The sequence below is a fragment of the Empidonax traillii genome, unplaced genomic scaffold (assembly GCF_003031625.1).
Source record: "Empidonax traillii isolate 1590-97213 ecotype Southwest subspecies unplaced genomic scaffold, ASM303162v1 scaffold149:size904812, whole genome shotgun sequence".
Classification (NCBI taxonomy): Eukaryota; Metazoa; Chordata; class Aves; order Passeriformes; family Tyrannidae; genus Empidonax; species Empidonax traillii.
The window spans coordinates 321568-347332 of NW_020955342.1; the positions used below are offsets into that span (position 1 = coordinate 321568).

General features: G+C 43.2%; 1 protein-coding gene and 1 long non-coding RNA gene across 11 annotated transcripts in view; one reads left to right on the top strand and one right to left on the bottom strand.

The window, feature by feature from the left end:
• LOC114057839 overlaps positions 1 to 16612 on the bottom strand; it is a 67125-nt gene extending 50513 nt beyond the window's left edge. For 5 of the 6 annotated variants that reach the window (XR_003571321.1, XR_003571319.1, XR_003571318.1 and 2 more), the window contains exons 1-2: positions 16472 to 16612; positions 684 to 966 (exon numbers count right to left, since the gene is read on the bottom strand). This is a non-coding gene — a long non-coding RNA (uncharacterized LOC114057839). The remainder of the gene's footprint in view (positions 1 to 683; positions 967 to 16471) is intronic. The other variant, XR_003571320.1, reaches the window with a different exon arrangement.
• The window catches only part of KATNAL1 (katanin catalytic subunit A1 like 1), a 44743-nt gene continuing 35378 nt past the window's right edge, over positions 16401 to 25765 (top strand). For 2 of the 5 annotated variants that reach the window (XM_027884583.1, XM_027884587.1), the window contains exons 1-3: positions 16401 to 16486; positions 24432 to 24515; positions 25471 to 25646. In XM_027884583.1, coding sequence (XP_027740384.1) covers positions 25485 to 25646 — 162 coding nt within the window. In that variant the 5' untranslated portion in view covers positions 16401 to 16486; positions 24432 to 24515; positions 25471 to 25484. Of the gene's footprint in view, positions 16487 to 22429; positions 22551 to 22621; positions 23194 to 24431; positions 24516 to 25470; positions 25647 to 25765 lie in introns of those variants that run through there. The other 3 variants (XM_027884585.1, XM_027884584.1, XM_027884586.1) reach the window with 3 other exon arrangements.

Sequence of the window (25765 nt, forward strand, 5' to 3'; positions counted from 1 at the left end):
AGAACACTTTGAGATGATACAGCACATCTCAACAAGAGTACAAAGTGCTACGGGTGTTTCTAAAGTGTGTGATGTGTGTCCTAAACTAATCTGTTCTGACCTGACACTTTAAACATCTGATCCCCTACCACAACTCTACTATAAAATAAACTCTGTTTTGGGTGAACTGTTCATTAAGTATGCAATTATAAAGTTAAAAAAAGACTTTCAAAAGAGTCTGTTTGTTTTTAAATCTCTGCACATTGCAGATTTGAGAATCTAATCTAAGAACAGCAAATTATGGCCACAAGAAAAGTTCATAGAAAATGCTCCAACCTTTCTATAGGTATGCATCATGTTAGTGCAATGTAGCCCAAACCTTTAGGACTTCCAAGGGCCAAGAAGCTGTGTAAGGTCTTTTGATCATGACAACAGCATGAACAAGTGGGTTACATAACTGACAAGCTAGTCACACCTTGGTAGGCATAAAAACATTTACTTTCTTGTCACCTAGCAATATGACAATGGATTATACCTGCTTCTTTCAAGTCTTGCTGCAAAATGTGCTTTGTCTGTGAATGCTCATCTAGCAACAAAGGGTGTACTGTAGAAGGATACAGGCTCTGAATTCCTACCGTAAGGCCCTGAGTCTGAGGCTGCAGATCGCCGCTGTGAACAACAAAACTCATTTAAGGTATACCCACCTCCCTTCATAGTCCAGACTGTGTATTGCCGTGTATTGCTGAACTTGACCTCCATCACGTTTTTTCTCCTCTACATCACTTCAGCAAAGTGACAGGATCTCCAGCACAAAGCAGGTGAGGTCTGGGATAGGTGTATTTGAGCAGGTCCTCAGCACTGTCTCCTCTTCAGCATTGTGGGGTGCCATGCAGTGTGCACTGATACTCATCACTGACACAGCAGTGACCATGGAACCCTTCCACACAGGTCCTGGGCATAGGGTGCGATTCCCCCTCTCTAGGTCTTCTGGGCATACAGAGAAAGTGTATCGTGTTCCTAGCAGACAGTGATGAAGCAGGAAATGCCTTAAATATATATCTGGCCTTGCACCATGCAATACCAGAGCCACAGCTGTCTGCAGCACGCTGAGATACGCATGTCCTCTGTTCATCCAGAACTGCCCCATATTGTCTCTGCACATTACAGCTCAGCCCCTCTCCAGGGAATGCTGTGTTTGCTGTTACATTTGCACACCAGCCAGTGCTTTGCTTCCTGGTCTATGAATGGTGTGTCCAGAAATTTGCTGCTATGCTGGTGCATTTCAGAGAAGATAATGCTGTCCTTTTCCCTGATGTTTATTGTAACCCTAATTTCTGGCACACAAAAGACATGAATTCTGGGAAATTTACCAACAACCAAGAGCAGGGTGAGCAGGATGGCTTTACAATATGTACAACACTGTGTTTAGGGCTCAACAAAGCCTTCTGTACTGGGCAGCTCACTCACACCAGGCCTTTAGACTGATGCATCAGTGATAAGAGCAACAAACCTTGTCTGTTCTGCAAATCGCAGCTAGAGATCATAAAACTTCCAAACTAGCAACACAACAACCATATGGAAAGCCTATGACATTAAATACATTAAAGGAATGCCTCAGAACTATGAGAAGGAACTGAGTACCTTCAGCACAGAATGGGTAATCCTCAGGGGACTATTTAAAAATCAGTCCATAGTTATGCCTGCCAGTTTAGTTTTGTCAGTCAACAGAGACATCAAAAGTTTGTACACATGAGGTTTTCTCAGGTGCAGAAGAGCAGAGCAAGACTTTCCTTTTTGATAAGTCACTTGGCTCTGCCCTTGGGGCAGGAATCCTTCAGAAATCTTTTGGGGTTTCTTTTGTCATTTGATGGGTTTGCCTCTGACATATGAAATCACGGGAATAGGTGGCTGAGGCAGGGCAGTAGTACCAGATGCAGTTAGGATGTGTGTGGTAGGGTTTATTTCATGCCAGAGCCATAACATGCAGCATGCTCTCTCTACCTGCAGTACAGCCCCAGGTGCTCTTGCTCCAGGACCCAGGTGGAGATCGTGGGTGATCTATCCCTTAATTGCTTTACACATGCAGAGCTCAGGACTGCAACCTGCACTGCCCTGGGAATGCCCAAGAGACAGATTGGGGTATTACTTTGCATATAGAGCATCGTGGCCCTTCCCCATGTTGCTTCCTTCCCTCCACCAGCCTCCTTCATTTCCATTCTGCGGTGTCCCCCATCCAACCCCTCCCTTCTTACCTTACAGCTGCCCCTCAGCCCCAAAACCTGGCTGGAGCAGTGATGTAGACAGGGCTGTCAGCATAATGCAGAGGAACAGTGGCAAGAAAGGGAAGAGGCTCCACTAAGGTAAACACTCTACATCCGCTAGCCCTCTTATTACTGTTGGGACATAAGCTAAACTGTTCCAGCCAACTCATCTTAGTCCTAGATACAGGTTGCGTGAAGGCAGGGCCTGAACACAGCAGAGAAACCTCTGATATGTAGTGTGCACTGGGGCAGTGCCAGTTATGTGGGTAGAGTTCATTGAACAAATGCAGAGGTTTAAATGGTAGGTGTCCACTTGGGAGTTAGTCACCCTAGGATGCCGTTTTAAGTCAGAGAGAAACAGACACTTTTGATAGAAATTTACGCTCAGTTGAGCTAAATTGTGTCTCATGAGCTCCTGCTTCTCCCTGCTGACAATATATGGAGTCAAGCATGACTAGCTCACAGGTAAATGCCTGTACGACACACACCAAATGATGGGCAAGATCAATCACATTTTGTACATCTTAGTTTTGACACAGGGATGTTACATATTATGGGGCTGCTGGAAGGGAGCTTCTTAGGGTGCCTGGTGGGGCACATTCTGGCACGTAACTGCAGAGGCCAGGAAGCCAGATGCAGAGGAACAGAGAAACACAGTGACAGACACAGCAAAACCCTTTGGGAACGTGGCTGCTGAAGCAACCATGACTTCATTAGACTTGCTCAAGATGCCCTCTAGCCTAGACCTTTCACCTCATTTAATGGTTTCTTGGCCTCAATCCCTTACAATTCTGAAATGAAAAAAAATTCTCTTTTGACTCCTGTTTTCAAGACAGGGCTGTTTGATTTGGAACACTGCATTGAAGTCTGTGCTACTGATTGATTTCAGGTTTATTATATTTTCCCCTTTGAAACATGCTACAGTAAAAAAAACCCCACTTTGTCATTTTTCATGAACCCCCCCCCCCCCTTTTTTTTTTTCAATCTTAGCAAATGCTTAGTCTTTTCCACTTCAATAGCTTGAAATTCTCCCCTGGGAGCCCTAAGCTCTTTAAATATTTTTAGGTTGCCAGATTTCTTATGTTCTCTCTCCAGGAAGCCAATTTTGTTTCTAAGCTCTTGAGAGTAGTCCAGCTTCATCTTTTGCGCACTCACTGCATCACAATAAAATGCTGCCTAATTGCTGCCTCAGCTGAGTCCCAAAGGTGCTGGAGTTTGTCTCTAGGCTACAGTTGTAGACAATAAACTCTTCTCAGACTGGAGTTAAGCCTTTTTATTATTTAAATCTGAGTCATGTAAAATTAGTTTACTAGCAAGTTACCCACAAAGATCTAGTATGGAAAGAAACTCCCTCATATTGTTTTCCAACACAATGAAAGAATGATCAGATATAAAGATTTGCGAGTGGCTTGTAATACAAGATGTACATAGAAAGACCAACACTTAATTTAGCCAAAAAGAAATGAGAATGTTTCTATGAGACTAGAATTTACTCTCAGACCTCGTCTGTTTGGTGTTCTTTACCTTCAAATGGAAACTGGTGGCATGAAAAACACAGCAACTTTCCTCTAGCTTATCCATTGCTCGAAATACCTATGAAAGAGGAAAAGCAGCTGAAGATAACAAATGCCAGATGTGCAAAAGCTTTCTGTTCTCAGTCTAGCACAACAGCGAGAGGATTTAGTGAGCATTTTGCTAGAAAATAAGCAAAACTGGATGGCTGCACCCCCATCAAGCTTGAGAAGACCCATGCAGCAAGGGACAAATTGACAGTACAGGGAGTGACAATGAACACATACTCTTTCTCTCATCAGCACCTCTTTCTTTCATTCAGCTATCCTCAACAGCAGAAGCAGACATCCATACATGGCATTTTCTCCCTTTGTGTTCCTTTCTGTAATCTGTATTTTAAAGTGCTTATATTTCTGTGGTAAAATATGGCTTCTGATGAAAGTGCATACTCCATGGATATTATAGTAAAAAGACTTATTGATCATTCTTTTAAGACTCTAATTCCTTAAGACAACAATTTCTTTGGGTGCATCTGGTGCTGCATGCCCAAATCCACAGCATTAACTAAGTAAAAATGAAGTTGGAAGAGACTTGCTAGATTGTTTTAAAATGGTTAGACTGTCCTTTAATTAAAGAGGTCAGACATGACAGTAGAGACCTGACATAGTCTTTGTGGTGGTGTCTTTGTGGTTGCACACTTGCAACCTGGGACACTCATGAGCAAGGACAGCCGATCCAAATGGCTCTTCATGTATGGCTCCTTTTGTCAGCACAGAGTACGTGCAGGCAGATGCATCTATCTGCAGTGACTGCAAGGAGACTGCTAACCACACACCACACACTCACTGTGCAGACCTCCTCCTGTTGCTGGGGTCTCTCATTCCTCATTTATATTTGCCTTGATCACTTACTGAGAGTGAAATGGCAGATACAGCGCATGGACCGCAGAACCTTCATTACTAACGGTGATGCAGAAGACAGGAAGGATGCACAGGTCTGAAGTCGATTTTGGCAGGCAGCAGCTAGAAAAGCTAGGACACAATTTCAGCCTTATTCAGATCAATGGGAATTTTGCCACTGATGTCAGTGGGATGAAGATTTTGCTTCATGTCTGCCTGTAATCTGAGATCATGTACTCTGCAATTCCAGGAGACTCAGTGAAAATGGGACCCCACAGAGTTCATCTCAGATTCACTGAAGAAATAAAACTACGTGGATTCTTTGTGCCCCTTTCAGTTATCTGTAAAACAAGTATGATAATGCTTTGAGTGCTAAACAATACAAGGTGTGTAGGAAGACACAGTATCTTTTATTAGGCCAACTGAAATAGCTGGGGAAAAACAGACAAGCTTTCAGGCTTGTCTGAAATGCTTTGAGATGCTCTGATGAAAGGTTTTTGAGCTGTGCAAGTGATCATTAAATTACATTCTTCCTCTCTCTGGAAATCATTTAGTGATATTTCAAAGAAAGATACTGTACAGAAATAACTGATTTCTATTGCAAGTGCTGTCTGGAGCTAAATATCTTCTTTCCTCTCTCTTTATGAACTAATCTAAAGACAAATATGTTTCAGATTAGCATGTTAAGAACAATTTTGTGGTATAATGTATAGTTCTGTGAAGTGTTCTGTGTTAAGCATAACCACAAGATCCTTAAACATATTTCAGTACATTCAAAAAAAAAAAAAAAAAAAGGCTGGATTTCTGTTTAACACTTGGCAGAAATTATGAAGTTATCACTGTGAAGAAATAAGAAAGCATAGAATGACAATGAAATTGGCAAGCAAAGAAAAAAATGCAGATATGAGTAAAAAAACTACATTACACTTGTAAAAATTGGCTAATGAGCCCCCAGACTATTACAATTGAATGTGGATATCATGTATTCGAAAGCTGTGAACCAGTTAGTATCCATAAAAGAGTGACAGAAACAATCAAACTTAACCCTCTCCAGGAAGGACAAAATGAGTTGGGAATGCTCACTTGAAATTAGACGGGGGAGAGCAAGACATATCCTTGCCATCATGGAGTCAGTGGACCACCGAGGTTACTGTGGCCCTTGAAGGGGTAGGTGAGGGAAGTGAACTCTACATAAATCCTACTAGTACCACTTTACTAGTACTTTAGTTCAGTGTCAAGACATAAATGATGTCAAGAACAGAGAAAACTGGGGGCAGAGGAATCTTTAAATATGTGAAAAGTACTTGCAAAGAAGGATGAAATAAATTTGTGTCTATTAGAACAAGAAGAAATTGGGGTAAGTTGCAGCAAAGCAGATTGACATTAAACCACTCAGTAACTGTCCAGTATTAAGGAAAAGTAAGCATTGGTAGAGATTGCCTAGAGACATGGTGAAACTTTATTACTGGAACATGTGAAAAATGGCTTAAATAAATGTAATCATAAGTTTCACTACTGATGATCGTTCACTGAGGCAGAGAATAAACTTGGAGATTCATCCGAGAAAGGTTACAATGTGTGACCAGGTCTTCCTGGATGTGTTCTCTTTCTCCTGCATGGAAGATGTTGTTGAAGATTTTCTGTCTGCGTGAGATTTTGAGATGTGCTCCTCTGAAAATATCTGTTTGAGAGAGGAGGGGCCATTCATCTTAAGTCCCTGTTCCTCTCTCTGCTGATCACAGATGCAGTCACAGATGACTGCCTTGGTATGGACACCTACTTACTGAATCCGCAAAGTCAGATGAGACAATTACCATCCTTAATGACAAATGTTGTCCTTTCTAATATATTTCCAGATATAACACTCAAATCTTCATTACGCATTCCAACTATAATTACTTGTTGTGCACATATGAAGTGGCACCCATAACACATAATCATAATGTTATTTACTGCCCTGCATTAGTAATTTTATCACATTATATTTAGATGCCATATGGTGTGATGGAGAATGCAATGAATGTTTCCTATGCAGTGGATAGAAAGCTCCTAGAAAACAATTAATATCATCTATTCCACTTTTGCATCGCATTGCTACTAAGAATATCACTGAAGTATAAAGATCTCAGGAAGGAAAATTCTGTTTTTAGATCTAAGACCCAGCCAAAGCTCTGCTGAGTTGCAGGTAGAGCTACTAGCTAGGAATATAAGTGGCTTTATTTCGGCAGTATGTATGAAAGAATAAGGTGCTTCTGATGTATAGTATCAACCACTTCTGTTTTCATAGTCTGTATGCAAAAACATGTGTTCATCTCATCTGCATGAATCTGTGTGTTTATATTGTGCTCAGCCCCCCCATAGGACTAGAACTAGGCACTTTATGTCTACACTATTTCCCACACTGAGGTCATGGGAGGAAGTCTGAGCACCCAGCTGTCCCCTCTGTTTAATTTGTGAGCTCTGTCCTTGGGGACCTGTTCAGGTACATCCTATGCAGTCAGGATAAGGCATGGATCTTGAATAGTTCACTCTTGGGATTCCCCCCAAACAGCAAGGCCAAGAACATTATATTTAGTTCTCTCAGACCCATGTTGTCTTTCAACACTATTCCTGGAGGCTCTGCACTCTTGCAAGTGCAGAGGGACACTACAAGGTACATGAATGTGAGGTCCAGGATACAGGGCTAGGTGGCGTGGACAGAGCAATCTGTAGTAGCCCTAAGCATCCGGGGTGTGAGTCAGCATGCGTCACTAAGCCTTGGGGTGGAAAACTGCTTCCTCTCTTCTGTGGATACACACTTTGGAGTGTGGATACACACTTGCAAATAACATCGCAGGCTGTCTGCCCATATCAGCCAGCACTGCGCTGAACAGTGGTGCTGGAGACTGCTTTTATCAGGTAGAAAGGTCCCAAATACTGTCTCAGTAGGAAGGGGATTTTTTGGTATATCAGCAAAACAGAAACCCAGAATAAAAATGGTAAAGGAGATAAGGAGAAACAGCACAGGATCACCTTCCCCATCCTGAGAAATCTGTAGAATATTATTCTCCTGTGCTCTTGGAACAGCTTTTTTAACAACCTTTGTTCTTCTTTTCTAACCTGTAATTATGGAAACCTCAATCTTATATCGTATATCTTCTTATGCACAAGTACCCTCAACACCCACTGTAAAAGAATGTGAAGAGTTAAAGCTCTGTACTGATTTTGGCTGGCATAAAGTTAATTTTCTTCACAGTAGCTGTATGGAGCAGGATTTTGGATTTGTGCTAGAAACAGTAGTAACACAGGGATGTTTTCGTTACTGCCAAGCAGGGCTTACACAGCCCTCTTCTGCCTCTCACACCACCCCTGCCAGCGACTGGGCTGGGGGTGCACGTGGAACTGGGAGGGGACATAGCTAACACCAGTTGACCAACAGGTTATCCCATACCATGTGGTGTCATGCTCAGCTTTTAAAGCTGAGGAAAGAAGGAGGAATGGGGAATGTTCAGAGGGATGATGTTTATCTTCCTAAGTAATCATTAAGTGTGATGGAACCTGGCATTCCTGGGAGAGGGCTAAACACCTGCCTGCCTGTGGGAAGTTGTGAATGAATTCTTTCATTTTCTTTGCTTGCTTGTGCGGCTTTTGCATTACCTATTAAACTGTCTTTATTTCAGCCATGAGTTTTCTCACTTTTATCCTTCTGATTCTCCCAACCCACTGGACAAGGAGTGAGTGAGTAGCTGTGTGAGGCTTAGCTGTCTACTGGGGTTAAATGTCAACAGGCTCATTTCTAACTTAATTACATTTAAAAATGCATTGAACGTGAAAATTAAATGCAATCCTTCCCCTCTCCTTTTTTTTTTTTTCTTTTAAGGTGATATGAAAAATTATTTGAATGAGGGAATGCACACAGGAAGACAACATCAGATTTAACTCCAGTTTAGCATATTTAGTTAAGATTCAGCTGTGCTTCCTTGTGGATTTTAGCTTCTTCCTTACTTGATTCTTTAGGAATGTTTTCATTCTTACTTTCATGGAGAAGGACCAGAAAGAGGTGAGTACTTCAGCTAAAAGAAGCAATTAGGTAGGTCAAGCTACGGAAGGTCACAGACAAACATAATTAAACAATCTCTTCACAGGTTATTAAGATGCCTACCTGATGACTACTGAACTTTAAAAAGCAGCATAAGATGCCATGCAAAACTTAGTAACTATTAAAAACTACTAATAGTTCTCTCACCTCACTGGGTTTGTGGCTAGAGTTCCTAATATATGCTTGTTTTAAAAGAATACTGTTTTATAACAGGACAGTTAATTCTGTAACAACATGAAATACCTCAACTGCCAGGGATTGGAAAAGTGTCCTGGTGGTGGTCACCAATGGCATCAAGTCTCTCTGAACTGGAATGATGTTTAATAATCAGAAAATGAAGCTTTAGTGACATATTAACAGCTGAGCCTGGGTGATTTTAGAGGTTAGCACACAACTGAATGTCACTTGTTGTAACCAGCAGTGCTCTGTGTACAAGGAGCAGCCACGCAGCCTGGAGGTGGGATTCAGCTGGCCAAACGTAGGTATTTTATATCTAATATGAGTATCTCTTACAAGTCATATGAAACATCCAGAAGGCATTACCAGATTTTTCATTTGATTTTGAATTGAATTGAAGATAACCAGCTTACGAGCAGGTGCCTGCACTGTAAACCATTAAAGTTAGCTACGTTGCAGCTAGCACATCTGTTGAAACATTAGCAGCCCTTAGCTGATTGGTGGGCAACTCCTTAAACTACTCAAACTTTACTGCAGCTGCTCTATGTTAGTGGCAACACCACGCTCCTAGGCTTATTTATAAAGTTTAGCATATCTTTTCATGGTACATTTGTAAATACCATAAATAATTTCACTTACATTATGGCCATTTTTTACATGGGTAGCAGAGATACATGGCTAGACTATATCTTTCTTACAATTATGTAAATCATAATAAACTTCTATGACATTTGTGAATCTATAATGGTATAAAAATCTTGTGTTTGAACAGAATGATGCTTAGATACAAGACTCAGTCTCCCTAATTTACATCCTAAAGCTAAACATATCATTTTCTTGGTGGCACACTAGGCAAATAGGTCCCTAAGTTCAAAAATGCATTTCTGTGCCTTGCTGAAGCTCATCCCTTCCTCAGACATGCCTAACTTGTATACAAGGTCATGCAGTAAACAAAATCAGAGACATGACCTAGGTTAAATGTTACACCTTCTTTTACAGGGTTCCTTTAACCCAGATGATTTCACCAACCTAGTTGGCAGGGCCACCCCATCAACAGCTGTATGCGCACAAGCAACAGAGTGACACATAAAGTAGAAGGCAAGAATGAGTGCTGAGGGGTGCAGACCAGTTAAGTCAGTTTAGCTGCCAACAAAAAGATGCAAAGAATAGCACAGACTGGCATTCAAAGTTGAAGAGGCTCCTCTAGGTGATAATTCAGAGCAGGAGCCTAACTAACAGTCTGAACTGCTCTCTGGAGGAGCCTCTCTCATTCCTTCAACTATGCAAGGCATCTAGGGAGAGAAGCCTCCCAATTTAGGCATCTAAGTCAGATGTTTAAATGTAAGCAGTGAATATTCCCCCTGAGAATGTGAATGGGATGTTATAATAGGTTAAAACATGTTTAACTGAAGCTGTGATACCAATGTCTGTGCTTTTATGAGATACTGTTCTTTGTGCCACTGATCCTCTACTGACACAATCATGTTTCTCATTTATTAGATAAATGAACAACATTAACAAAATCCACATTGTTCAATTCCAGTCCAAATTTTGAAGTTAAAAAAAGATTCCCAATTTTACTCTCAAAATACAAACCAGATTAAGTTGTTCACATGGAAACCACTGCTGGTTCCTTGTAGTAATCATGTTAGGGGACCAGAAAGGGAAAAGAGATTCCTCACAGTGATCACCAGCATATATTTAACTTTCTTGCTCTCCTCAAACATTTTTAAGTTTTCAGTTAGGAACTTTGATCTGTAATTACATCTTGCCATATACTACTTTGCTCCTACCTATTCAGAACTTTGTACATCTTCAGTGATAGGGATTTAAGAAGGTACTGATAAATGGCAGAGGCTGTGAAGTTGTTCTTTCAATGCAGATGCATGGCTTACCTCTTGCCCTGCAAAATCCCAATACTTAGGCACACACCAGAACACAAATTTTCAGTACATCTTTCTCCAATGTAACCACCCTCATTGCAATTATCACAGCACTATTAAAAAGGCTATTTCAGATAGCCCTGGAATTACTACCAATATGTTACGGAATGCTCTTTAAATGTGTCTTTTTTCTGTCCTGGATGAATATGTTTGCAGGAGTAGATTGTTAATACGAATTTATTTTCTAGTATCTTACACTGCAGAACTGGAACTAACATGTCTAAGAAATCAAAAATCCTGGGCAAACCATTAATATGTGTTAGACTGCGCTTTGTTTATTCTAGTGGTTTGGACATCTAAACAGTGTGTGCAAAAAGCTGCCCAACAGCTCTCTTATTTGCAACTGCCACTGTTAAGTCAAAAAAATATCTACAGGAGAATGAGAACAATATATACCAGCATGACTTAAAATTAATGGCCATGCCTGAGTTAACAGGCTCAACTGATGTAACTGGTTCAAACTATCAAAGCCCAGTATCCTATGGTTTTGTCTACATTTCCACTTAGCCCTCATCCCTTCAATAAGGCTGCCTATGGATCATACATGGTATTGTAACTGTGCACAGAAGTAGGTACTGCAGGTAGCCCTAAACGGAGAGCTGTTGGTCATTTCACACAGGCAGACTGGGCAGCTTGCCTTGTGCTCAGCAGAGCCACCAGCTGTGTCCATTTTTTCTACTGTGCTACTTACTACAAAACTAGAAGGAACTCGGTTAGACCACCATCCTTTTACAAATGCAGTAGAAACTGGCCAGTGAAGTTCAAAATTATTGCAATGGGACAGATAGTGTGCAACTCCAGAAGTGTCACATCTTTAGAGAAACAGCTTAAAATTCACACTGTACCCTGAAAGAGTTATGTTGCCAAACAAAAGCACATCACGAGAGGTTTTCTCTCAGTTGTCAACTCCAGCAGACAGATTAAGGGAACTTTGTCACTTGATACCGTCTAGTGCTCTGCCACAGGACTGAGATTCTCTGAACAAACTTTCTTTCCATGTCCAGGTTTTCACTTAGCAGTTGCTGACACACAGCTCCCTGGGCCTGACTCTACTTTCTCCGATGTTTCTGTCCACATCTTCCTCTCTCTTTGTTTGGACTACTGTAAGCTACTTTCTTATTTCTTCTCCAAAGTGTTTAACATATGCAAAATGCTTTTGCACGTTGAGTATACACAGAAAAGAAACACGATATCCTAGTTCCTGTTAATTCTTCTAATTTCTGTCTGCAGACTCAAAGCAGAACAGGTGGGGTTTTTTTTTTCAGTGTACTCTCAGTTTGCTCCAACCCCTTTCAAAGATCTGTCTTCTCTTCCACCTGTGTCTTCCATTAATGTGACACTGGCTTGTTCCTTGTCATTTTAATCAACCAACTCAAAGCTGCCGTGACAGCTTTCCTTTGCTATGGCTCTAACAATACAACAAACATATTAGGTAGGATTCCTCTCACCTACCTTTAGGCATCTACAGTGCAAACACTTATATTTATGCTGATCAGCCAAGCTGGCTAAAAGCACTGGAAAAAAACATTCAGGGTACAGTCCATGTTGGTCAAAACAGGAACTGTATCCTCAAAGTATCACTCTCTCTCACTTAAGAGGAAAGCTAACTCAGAGGCAGAACCTACAAGACAGATGTCTACATTGACCAGATAAATAAAAACACCCTTGTCCATTCCTACTCTCACTTTCTGACTTAACTGAAATCCCATTTGAGAATCAACTGCTTTCTATTAAACTGTTCTCTCTATTAACAATTCACAGCACTTTGAGATGTGCATTATGGGAAAGATGGTGATTAAATGTTTCTGTGTTGCCAACCCATCACAATTTCTCAAGTTCAAACTTTGAGATTATTTCCTAGGAGAGAAATTGGTGGACATGTCACACTGATAAATACCATAACATAAAAATAACTATGCAGAAGAACAATTACTTTGTATGTATGAAAATTAATAGTCTACTGATGCCTTTACTGACTTGTGCATAACTTCTCTTGGAAGGTTAATGCCCATGAATATGTAACATGGACCTTCTTTTCCCTATTGCTTCTCTATTGTTTTTCATTTTCCATTATTACAGCATTTCTACACACAGCCTGTAAGACCTTTGGTAAAGAGTTACGTTTGCATGTGAGCACTAAAGATTATTATGAAGGCACAATCATTCCTGTAGTCTGGTTAAATGTAATTGCGAGGGGAAGGCAAGACAAAAGCAAAGGGCAGTTCATAATTCATAGACTTCTCACGTTTTCAACCTTCTCCTGCAGAACTTTGTGTGTGGGAGAAGGTTACAAATGAAGCTCTCTGTTACTTTGTGCTAAAAGCCTGTGCCAGCCCTCAAGTCACTGGAATTTACGTAATGATAACCAAATCAATTCAGAAACCAGTTTGTTAATCTGACACAGACCCTAAGAGTGGATAGCTTTAAACTTCACTGACAGTGTCTGCAATTACTCTAGCTGAAGAGACACTTCTGAACCAAACCTAATGTTCATGGCAAAGGAATTACATTAATTTATATCAGCTCCTGATTGAACTGACTAGAATAAATCAGAGCGAGAGGTCACACAATCAACTCTGCTGGCAGATTTGCAGGTTGCTGGAAAGGGGCACGATAAGTCCCTGGTGTCTGGCTGTGAGTAATGCTCTCCTACACCACCATGGCTGGATCCTGCCTAACCACAGTTGCTGACACCCACCAACATCACATCTTATCCAGAGCTAGGTTTAAAGCCTCTATCAAAAATAAAAAGATGTAAGCCATGAGAATATACTCACAGTAGAACAAGCTTCAGTGTCTTAAGGTGTCACACCCCTCTCAGAAATTTCTTACCTTCTCTTTGCCTGAGATTACTGCCTCACAGCAGAGTCAGTGGAATGCAATGCATGCACTAGTCCAGCTGCTTCAATACAAGGTCCGGCAAATTAGCTTAAACTGCTCCCAAACATGACTTTAATGCCATATTTTTTAATAAAACAGATTAGAAACATTAGTGTTTTATAATCCAGGGACTACTGTGAAGGCAGTAAGGCGGTGGAATAGATGGTCAGGGTAGCAGTATTTTTTGTACCACTCCAGCCAGATTTGATGGAGTCTGACCACGGCAGCAGGAAAGGCTATGAAATTTTCATGCTCACAGCTGTCATTCCTCTGCCTTATTAACAGGTTTATGAACTTCTGATTGTCTGGTTGGACTAGATGACCTCCTGAGGTCCCCTCCAACCTGAATTATTCTAACGTGCATGGCTAGGAACCTGGAGACACAGTTCTCTTCCTCCTGACCCAGTTACTTAGCATACCTTGGCAAACTGTGTAGACCTATGCATACTAAAATTTCCCTCTGAGGTGTCTAACGAGGTTGACACTGGTATTGCTCTGGTGTTGAGCAACTGCTTTTCAGAGGGAGGTTTGCAGTAGTATGGGCACCTTCTGCCATGAGGAACCAGCCCTGCTCGACTCAAGCATTACTAAAAAAAGGGACGGGGGGAAAAAATCACCAAGCAAACACATAGAGATTATGACCAAATAACCAACCTTTTCTGTGTCACAGTTTCCTAGCTGGGGGATACAATCCTCACACAAAGCGGTTAATGTGTTGCCTTATGTGATAAGAGGTACATAGTCTAGTGGGAAGGGATGTTATGGCAGTGTTGGGAACAGGCTGTTAAGCATCTGCTCTCCCCAAGAAACACTGAACTCTGCAAGGTCTGTACAGCGTCTATGCTTTTGGGTATGTGAAAAACCAGCAGGAATTGATGTCATGGGCAGGCAAGTTTGCAGAAATCTGGAAAAGGGGGAAGCCAGAGTTGCAGCTGTTATGAATTCATCACGATTTTGGCCCCAGTTCTAAAATAGTCACAAAGACATAAGAATCTCCACATGCTTTTGAGGGAAGTAAGATCTGTAGATACATGAGTGACACATTCATACATGCTGTATTGTTTAAGAGGCATACTGAGCTTTTAGTTTCAATCCCTGCTCTTTCACTTCTGTCAGTTAACATTTCTGAGAACCTTATTGTGAGTTACAACCTCATGCTGCTACCTTAAAGTAACTACAATAGACATTTTCTGGAGAAATCACGTACTACTCTCGGGAGCGTTCACAAGATCATCATCACTGGGACACTCTCCGAGCTGTCACAAGGCAGTTTCAGCAGCAAGGACTCGCTGCAGTGGCGCAGCTGCACATAGAAACACAGCTCGGATCCGCTGGGATCTCAGTTGGCTGTTCCTGCCTCCACATCTACTCTGACTTCCTCTGCGGTAGCTCGGCAGGCTCAGCTAATGAACGAAATTCATCCAGCTGAACTTGGGTAATTTTTTGGAGGGGCATAACTGCCTCTCCACCAGATCAGATCCCAGGCTTGCCTTGCCAGATGGCAACATCAGTGTTACTGTGGTGTAAATAACAAACAGGAAGGCATGGTCATGATCAGAGAGGAATGCAGGATTGCCCTTTTTGGTGGCAATACAGACATAAGCTGGCTTGCATTAACTGTGAAATTACATCCTTAGAAAGGTTTATAACTGCACGGCTCCCCTTGCAGGAGACTAGGCTGCTCTAATAACCGTGAGCTGCACACTTCAGAAACACCAGGTACATTGACCCCTAGCAGAAAGCACAGACTGGGTGGTGCCACTCTGTGAGGTGGTGCCACTCTGTGAGGCTGCCTGTGATCACCAGGTACCACTTCGGTCCAGGAAAAGGGCAAATCCCCAAATCTGTTCTTTTACTGTACTATAAAAGCAATTAAACTGTTACAGCAAAGACGGTGTCCAGTGCCCTTCTGCATGGCCATGCAAGACAAATGCACATTCTGCCTTTCCCAGCCGCTCCCTCAGCCGAAGTGGAGGCACACGAGGTCTGCATTCAGAGTGGGAATGAACTCTGAATGTGAAGTCAGAGCTCTTCTCGGTGGTGCTAACCACTAGGACACGAGGCAACGGGCAGAAACTGATGCATAGGAAGTTCCACCTGAACATGAGGAAGAACTCCTTTACTGTGCGGGAGACCGCGCACTAGAACAGAGAAGCTGTGGAGTCTCCCTCACTGGAGATATCCAAGAACCGTCTGGACAAAATCCTGTTCCATGTGCTCTAGGATGACCTTGCTTGAGCAGGGAGGCTGGACCAGATGCCCCGCTGCGGTCCCTTCCAACTGGGCCCATCCTGTGATCCTGTGTGTTCAGCCACTCCGACTCGAGCACGGGCTCGGCAGCCAGCCCCGCCCGGGCGCTTAGCTCTGGCACTCGCTCCTCTGCTTCCCGCACAGGCACTGCGCCGCTCCCGCAGCAAACGGGACGTTCTCCGCCCGCCTCCGCCTGGGATGCTGAGCGCGGAGCCCTGCCGAGGGCTGCCCAACGCGGGCTGGGCGGCGGCGCCCGCAGCCCCCTCCGCCGGCCGGGAGCGGCGGACGCTCCCGAGGCCGGAGCGGTGGCGGTGGCGTCCCCTCCCTCCTCGCGCCCGCCGCCGCTGCCGCCATGGCAACCGCCCGTCGCCGCGCGCGCGCACCCCCTTCTCTTCCCCGCCCGCCCCCCGCGCCTCGGCCCCCCCGCCCCGGGCTGACGGAGCAGCAGCGCTGCGCCCCCTCCCCGCGCCGCTCCCGCCCGCGGACACGCACCCCCGGCTCTCCCAGGTAACGGCAGGGCCCGGTGGCGGGGCAGACCCTCACGGCGGCGCTGCCCGCAGCGGGCGACGGTTCAGACCCCGCCGCCTCCCTTAGCGCGGCGGGGATGGGGGGGAAGCAGCGGTAGAGGCTGGCGGAGGGGTGGAGTGGGGGGGGAATCCCCCCTGCTTCCGCGGAGCGTGCCGGGAAGTGTAGTCCGCGCCCCCCCGCCGAGCCCTGGGGGCTGCCGGGAGAGGCCGCGGGGGAACTACAGCCCCCAGCGGCCTCGGCGAAGGGGGGGGGAGATGGGTGCTGCGGAGGAGACCCCTGTGGGGAGGGAGAGGCTCGCTCTGAACGAGGGCGCTGAGGGGGCTCGTCTGTCCGGAACAGCGAGGGCAAAGCTCCTGTGCCGCCACCGGGGCGGGAGGGGCTGGAGGGAGGGGCGGTGCGGCAGGACCGGCTGTGGGGGGTGGGCTCGGGGCGGTGCGGGGCGCTCGGGAGGGAGGTGGGCGTTTTGCGGGGGCTCTGCGCTGCGGAGGGAGGCGCGGGGCGAGGTGCGGGGGTGCGCGACAAACCCGGGTGGGAGACCGCGGCTCGGGGGTGCGGCGGGGGCAGGATGGGTTGGGTGGTGCGTGGATGCCAATGGAGGAGTCCATTGGAGGTTGAGGATAGAATACGAGGAAAGAGGCACATGGGAACCTGGGTGGATAGATGGATGGAAGGGGAGAGATGTGCTGAAGGAGGAGTGGCAGAGCAGAGGGGAGGGCAGGGATGTGCAGAAGGCAGAGCAGACCGGAGGCCAGGTGATGGTTGTGGAGGAGGCAGTGGTCAGAGTGAGGCCTGGAAAGTTTCTCCGAGTAGTTGACTTTATACTTTCGAGTTTCATGTGTCCTACAGCCATGCTTAGGCTGTGTTGGTTTTGTTGCAGTAGGTGGTCTAGCCACAGTGTTACTTTTTTAAAAATAATTTTGGTACAAAATAATTTGATACAATATTTCTATTCCACACACACGGTACTGTCATGATGTCAGTATTGGCCTTTTTCCCTTTTCTCTCTCCATTTTCTCTCATGACAGTTCTAGTGTTTATCTTGTATTCTCCAACAGCCATGAGGGGGAATAAAACTGCAGTTTCTCTCATATATATGATATTCTCTCAATATCATATTTAAAATATACGTGTTTATGATTGGTATGTTAGAGGCTGTTATTTTTCCTCTCTGAAAATCTGTATCTTAAAAGCATCAGTGCATTAGTACTCCCTTGTATGTGGATATTAAATGTCTACTCCTACTACAGTTTCACATGTCACAAAGCTAGGTTTCTTTCCAAGGGATGTTTGATTTTTATTGTAGTTGCAGATTGTTGAGTGGTTTCTTTTTTTTTCCCTTTCCCCCTATCCCTATGTCAGCTACATCCTAGGCAGGCTTAGACTTCTTGCAGCTCCTGGTACTTGCCAGCCTGCAGAAGTGAACATTGCAGCTGCAGCGTGCTTCCAGGGTGCTTTTCCCTTGGAGACCTGGGCTTTTGAGCAGGTAATGGAGAGAAATGGATCCTGCCCTGAGCTAATTGCAATCTCAAAAAAGAGAACTAAATGGAAGACAAGGAAGCATCAACAAGCCTTTGGCTGGTTTTCTGTGTAAGTAAGTGTAAAAAAAAAAAACAACACCATCATTCTTTCAAGGATGAGCTGAGAAATCTGAAGACTAAAAGCATCTTTGTAGCACTAAGAACAATATGCTGTATATTTAAAATAATATATACTATTCTTTAGAACAATTCTAAAAAGCAAGATTCTAATTAAGAGATACACATTTTTTGTCCTAAGAGCCCCATTCTTTGGAGTTCAGAGGAGAGTTCAAAAAGTGGAAAAGTATTCAGGCCAAAATTCTGACCTCATGAGTCAGGGTTATAAACACATGTGTGAGTTCTTTAAACCTGCAATTATTGATGGAAAGTTTATCTGAGTTGCAGATTGGCTGGACTGGGAATGTAGCAGCAGCAAACTGAGCCTTTGTGGAGCTGACTATGGTTTGTCAGGGCTCCTGAACTGCGGCATGAGGGGGAGCATGGGTGTGCTGTATCCAGGGCCAGGGTGCAGGAGCAGTTTAACTGCCTTTATTGGCACAGAACCTGATCTAGTAAACACTTTGAACCCGAGCTGGCTCTATACAGACCCATCTTGGGAGTCTTTGGTGGCATGTTTGCACTACCAGAAGTGCTTACACACGATACACAGAGAAACAAGTGGCTCCACAAAGGACCAGAAGGATTATTGACTTGCACCGAGTTCCCCTTTGTTGACTTCTGGACAGGCCCTGCGGAATCCTTCAGGTATCTGGGCCCTGCATTCTGTCAGAGGAGTCTGTCAGGATCCTGTCAGGATCCATCACCTCAGGGCTGGTCCCACCTGAACATGGGCTTGGGTTTGATGTGGCACTAATACCAGAACTCCTGGAGGCTGTGGTGGAGAGGATAGGGATGTGTGGAGCCAGCCTGGGTCCAGCAGGGCTAAGATGAAGCAGAAGCTAGCAAGCCTCTCACTGCCTGAAGTGTCTGTGTATTGAGTTAGGCTCTCCAGAGTGCCCCACAGCATATGTGTTAGCTGTTTTCCTTATGTTATCCAGCCTGGCCAATGAACACCTTATTACCCCAAGGAATGGTGATGTGGCCATATGGATGTGCCTGAAACTGGTGCATGAGGTGCCTGGACAGGGATATGGTTTGCAGTCAGTTTTAGGAATAGCACACCGTCTCTTATTCTCCTCTTTCTAGTTCTTCAGAAAACTGTAGTACAAAGGCTCTGCAAATGGCCATTTCATTCTCCAGGATACTTTCTGTTTGGTTTACCAAACTAATTAAAACCTCAAATTTAAATCTCTGAATTAATCTCTAATTAAAACACTGACCAACTGTTTAGTGGTTTCTTATGTGTTTATTTTTAATTTGTGGTGAATTTCTTTACTTCATTTGATGATTTTTTTTTCACTTGCATTTAAAGTAACTCTCTGCTTCAAGTTAGCTCTCAGAAGATTTCACACAAAAACAATTTGAGGCCTGCATGCCTGCTTCTTCTCCTTCCCACTTCCATACACATTTCCCCATTAACTTCACGTCTGCTATTGCAAAATAGTTTCAGTGCAAAGAAGCCAAAAAACAGCAGAAAGCAGTTAACTTGAGAGATCCCTCGGTGCTTGGCTTCCTGGGCTGCAGTATGTGTGTGTATGTTTTATCTGGCGTGTGTGCTGCTTTGAAGAAGCACAGAGCATGAACACTCCAATGGCACCCCCCAGGGCCACTGCGGCAGTTGTAGCCATTCATGTCCCTGTTGATGAACACAGCAAAAGGAAAAAAATCGCACTGGCGCAGCACACTTCTTTTCTTTGATTCGTTTAGATGTAGTTTAAATCCAATTCTGCTGGAACTGAGACGCGTTCTTACTTACAGACATATTTTTAACAGGAGTTCTGATCCTGTGAGGTCATGATCGTTAGCTTCCACACCAGTCCATGGGACCACAGCTGCATGTGTAAACAAAGCCATGTTAACAGGGAGAGATGGATTTGGCTGTGGAACTTGGCAAGCCTTTTGTTTGTTTGTATTTTATCTGACAGTGCTCAATTAAAATGTTGGTTTTGTCATGCAAACGTAATGTCTGATAACTGTCAGCAGTATCAGTGATTGCATCTGAACAGGGACAATTAATTATTAGAAATAAAGACCAGTTGTTCTGCACCCAAGTCCAAAATAAAAGGAATAATCTATAATAAAGCAGAAAAATCTTACTTACATTTTTTAATAATTGCATTTTTAATAACTTATTCTTAAAAATCAAATTAAATACATTAAGGACATGAAAAAATACAGTCTGTATTTCAGTCAGCAATAGACTTCTGTAGGCTTCTAGTAGGAAATGCATGTCATGCAGGGAAAAAACACCTTTTTCTTCTTCTGACAGTGTTCCCGTTAGTATTGCTGTTTATGCTTTTCCAGGTAAGGCATTGTCATGTAGTTATATGTCTTTATTTTAACAACTTCTAACTTTGAAGAGAAAACTGAAAATAGGATCATTGTACTATTTGAAGCAAAGATACAATTGAGGGAGAGGAAGCTGAAACTGGTCAAAGCTGGCTTACAAAACCAATATGGCCTTAACCTGAGAAGTGCAGGTTTCAGTTAATTGCAAGGAAAAGCTTCCAAGCAGTAAGAGGAATTTGGAGAAACTTCAGTTTGTTGCTTAGACATGGAAGTGGGTGTATACAAAAAGTGGAATTCACTTCCTTGCTTTGCTCTGTGTGACAATTGACCTGCTCTGGGGTTGTGCAGTGGCAGAGGATCATTCTGAGTTTGTCTTGTAGAAGTGGAAAATGTATAGTTGTACCTTAGCACTGTATTCCAGGAGATGGTGCCTAACAGACAGACTCTCTCTTGTAACATTAGTTGTGTCTCTTACATTGCATTTTGGGATGCCCGACATCGTGCTGCGTGACTGATTTACGGAAAATGAGAAACAGAATTAGTCACCAATCTTCATCCGTATGTTCAGGCCATTCCAGATGTTCAGCTGTCCAGTCAGCAGTACTGCGGAACTGCTATGACGTGAGAGCATATGTCCAGCAATCTCAGGGAACTGTGGAACGTTTTTGTTTTGCCTGGGTAAAATTTTGATCAGAGAAAGACGTATGTCCAGAAAAATCCAGGTATGGTATAGCCCTATCCATGAGGAATTAACATCTGATTTGGAGAAAAGTCTGATTAGCAGACATTAAATAAAGCTTGATGAGACTATTGACACAATGAGAGTAAAGCAAAAAAGAGTAACACCTTATTAAATGAGTCATCTATCCTGTTCAAGAGTTGAGTGCTTGTGGAGAAAATGGGATGCAGTTGTGTTACTGATTGTGCCAAAACACATTCATAAAAAAGACATGTAAAGATAGCAGAGATGCCTTCTGTTTTGGCACTTGCAGAGTGATGTTCGGGATCAAATAGTAGGATGAGCCCTGCTACAGACCCCTTCTATAGGGGAGAGCATTTGCTGCCTCTGTTACCTCTGTGGTGAGGTAGTGTTTAGGAATGTGGGCTGAAGTGGGTCAGTCATCCTATATTCATTCTCAGTGGTGTTGCACACAAGTTTGCTAAGCAAGCTGTCCCCCTTTGCCTATCATTCACACAGTCACTGTATCTGCCTGTGGAAATGCTTGTGTGTGTATAATGCTTTAATGTTAAAATAGAGACTGTCTTTGGATCTTGTTCAATTGTGCATTGCTTTAGTTCTGGGAGAAGAATTCTTTTTTAACCCCAGATAGGGATCAAGTCAGCTTATGCTCCAAAGAATAGAGATTAATATCCCCTGTGACCTTTTAGCCTGGCTGCTGCAGGGTTTTTAACAAGTGGGCTTAAGACCCCATGTGTGGCAGCTATGCCGACATGAATGTCTGTAATGTCTCTTCTTGTCAATGATCCATGAACTAAGGAATCTCCAAGGATATCTTGACGTGCAGTAGAGCTGTTACGGTCTAGTGCAGGAAAGAAGCGCGCAATGCTAGAACGAAAAGCTGGTGTCACAAGTAATGTGTAAGCTGTTGTAAATGTGCTTGACAACAGTTGTCCCTGGCTGTATATTTACTTAAAAGATGTGGCTATGGTATGGTAGGAAAACCAAATATTTAAACAAAACCTCAAGTAACAAACAACAAAATGTACTGTTTAGGATTTCTGTATTTCTGGTTCCTTGGACATTTCTGATGTTGTGTGAACTCTATAATATAATGTAGAACAGATAATAAAAAATGAGTACATGACATGAAAGAGCCCTCACCTAATTCTAGCTACTTCTTCCTCCCCACCCCTTCCTAAAAATAATTTTTTCCTTAATTTTGGACATATTTGTTTTGATTTGTTTTGGCTATTCTGAAGTAACATTACCATCACTGGTGTGCATAAGAGGTTTGTATTTTGTTTAAACCATTCTTAGCCATTAGTTTGAAATAGCAATATTTTTTTTCAGTAGAATCTCAGAGAACTGCCTGGGATTCCAGAGAAGCACTGATTTAGGACTGAGGTCTACAACTGTTGTTTCAAACATGGCTCAGGTACATGGGTGATGTTATATTCACCTTCTCAAGCTATGTGACCTGCTTTTGTGTCTAGGGTAGGTGATAAGTAAAAACTGAAGTGCCTGAATCTACGAGATAAAGATCCAGAGGCTTTTGTCAGCCTAGCTCTGGAGGTACTGACCGCTCAGTAGGTATGTAGGTGTACATCCTCCAGACTCCCTGTGTATTCCAAGTTTCAGGGCCTGTTGATGTTTATAAGCTCACCAGCATGACACACCGGGCATCAAGCTCTTGCTTAAGCTTCAGTGTCAGCAGCATGAGGCTAGAAGCCCCCAAACTCTTGGTAGCTGGAGGAAATGGGACAGTCTTGTTTGGTTTGCTCCTGCAGTTTTAAGACCTTATAAGTTTTTCTGTCTCCTGCTTCCCATTTCCCTTGTCTAACCACTCTCCTGAAGTGGGCATATGTTTGCGTGTTTCCTATGCCTTGCTGCCTGCCCATGGATTTGCCCAGCTTCCATCAGATACAGAGACAAGGAGGTTGTCTTCTCTGCTGAGCAGGGGACTATTCTGGAATCAAGGGGACTTGGATGTGAGTGTCAGCCCTCTTAAGGTGAAAGGAAGTTAAACATGCCCATAGGGTGGAAATTAGCTGTACCAAAGAGACACAAGAGGTTGTAAAGTATGTTCTGTTTAGTAGAGTTCTAGGAATTCAGTGCAGCCATTCCATAGAAATTATTTATTCTCTCTTTTTCACTACATGTAGGGAAAACCTCCAGGGATTTGAGGGCTGTTTTCCTTATGATGACAGGCTGGTTGTATAGCACTTGGATGTATTTGAAGATAGGTCAATGGATTCTGCCCCAGGTGGTGTTTTGTTCATTTCTAAGTTGACTCATCAGATCTGAATGGTTTGTAATCTATATTCAGTTCCTATCTTTTTATCCATTTCCATTGTAATGTGAGTGACATCAGGTTTTTTTCCTATTAGTTATCATCTTCTGTATTTAAAATTAAATGGTCTTAATTGCCTCAGAGCTAGAGCTGTCTAATGATCTGTTCTGCCTATATCAGGATACATCAGCACTGAGAAAAGAAAATTAGCGTTGTCGTGCTTTTCACTTTAGGCTTTCTCCTGCCCAGAAGTTTTTAACAGCCAGTGGGAATGATGTGCAAGCTGAAATGTGCAGCACAGCACGAGGACAAGTAAGCCCCAGTATGTCCTGCTGTGCTTCATGGAGTGTCAGCTGTGGGGTAGCAGCGTGTTTTTGCCATCAAAGTCTTCAGTCATGTGGAACCTGTGTGACCTGTGGGTTTAAGTGAGGGTGACAGGCTTCCCTGGCTTGCTTGCCGGGAGCAGGTGTGACGAGGTGGTGGAACAGACCTGATGTGCAGATGCAGGCAGCAGTAAGGACCATCAGTTTGGCACTGTTGGGAGGTGGGGAGTATGTTTGCTATAGGCAGCATTCAGGGAGGGCAGAATGAAAGTCGTGGGGATATCTGTTTAAATTGTCGTAGGTTTGAATTCTGCTAGGCACAAGGGAATACAAAGCATAAGACACATCCTCCTTAGTCCATCTTGATCTTGTCATGTCGGTTTATAAACTCTACTAACAATTTTATAACCCACTAGGATGTAAAAGATTGTTTCTCCCTATTCTGGCTTCTGTCTGCTACCACCTGTTCCTTCTGTGTGTACCTCTGTACCACAGGTTGTCTTCAGCTGTGCAGCCTGAACTGTGTGCTAGGCCAGGCCCTGTCTGATTGTATCCCTCATTCCCTGTTTCTTCACCTTCTGGGTCTTGCCAAACCCTCCATGCAGCTAGCAGACAACCCTCCTGAGCTGGTCTCCTCTCTCTTGGTTAATGCAACTCTGCACTGCATAGCTATGAATTCCAATTTTTCATTTTTGATTTCCAGAGGTTTATGTCTGAATCAATGTCAGGGACCCCACCTGTCCTGAGTCAGAGAACAAGGGAAAGGAACTGATGCTCTTTATGTGTGGTAAGGACCTAGAATTTTGGTCACATGAGATTCAGATAAAAGGGCAGGCAGTGCTTTGATCTTGAACCTTAAATACAAACCTAGCTGTACAACACAGTTTACTTCTGAATGTTTGGATTATTGGTTTTTTGTGCATTATATTGCTTTCTCGAATGGTTACTGGGAAAAGCTGGGCTGTGAGTTTGCCTTGAAGATATGCTGCAATTTACTACTTGTATAAAAAAGTTAGTAGAATCTGTAAATCTTAAATTGTTTTGAGGACTAGAGGAAGGTTGTACTTTGGGAATCGCTGTTCTAAGGAATCTTAAATTTGGATTGCTAACTGTGCCGTAAATCCCAAAGTGACATGTTAAATTTAATGAAAAAATTCAAGTCAGCATGTGGATGTTAGAGTACTTTGAAGGGATATTTGAACAGAATGAGGGTCTCAACTTTGTCTGTAGTAGAGCAGTCATTCAACCATATCATAATCTTATTAGGATGAGGGCTCTTGAAAATGCTAAGCACAGACTTCCCTGATGCTGGTTGGCACATTTAGGCACATATGTAATACACCAGTATAAAAAGCAATTTAATGCCTCATGTGATTTGTGATTTATGGGTTGATGGCTACCAGTATATTGTGGTGATCTGCAGATTAAAGTTTGGTTTGTTGGGTTCAGTGTGGGTAGGGCATTTAATTTTCTTATACTAATTTAACAGGATTTGGGCCAAAGGCAGTGAAGAAATTGTGTTTTTTAACACCATAAAAAAGTTATGATTCATGATTTGAATCCATAGGTTGGTAAAGAGAAACTCCGGAGCTAAATGGTTGTAGAAGAACGGGACTGGATGGGAATGGGGGACAGAAAGACACAGTTTAGTTGTGAGAGAAAAAACAAAACTAAAGTGTCATGGTCTGAATTATTCTACAGCACATAAAATTAATTTTTCTGACGATTATGTTCTCTTTTAGATTTCTGAGTGAAAATGAACCTGGCAGAGATTTGTGATAATGCCAAAAAAGGAAGAGAATATGCGCTTCTTGGGAATTATGACTCTTCTATGGTATATTACCAGGGTGTCATCCAGCAAATCCAAAGACATTGCCAGTCGATCAGAGATCCAGCAATTAAGGGCAAATGGCAACAGGTAGGGTGAAATAAGGTTGCCTTTATTCTATTACTTGATATTTGAAAAGCCCACTATACTTCCCGCACCTTTTAAGATGTAGAGGGCTTATATTTCTGTGAAGTTTGCATCTTTTTTTT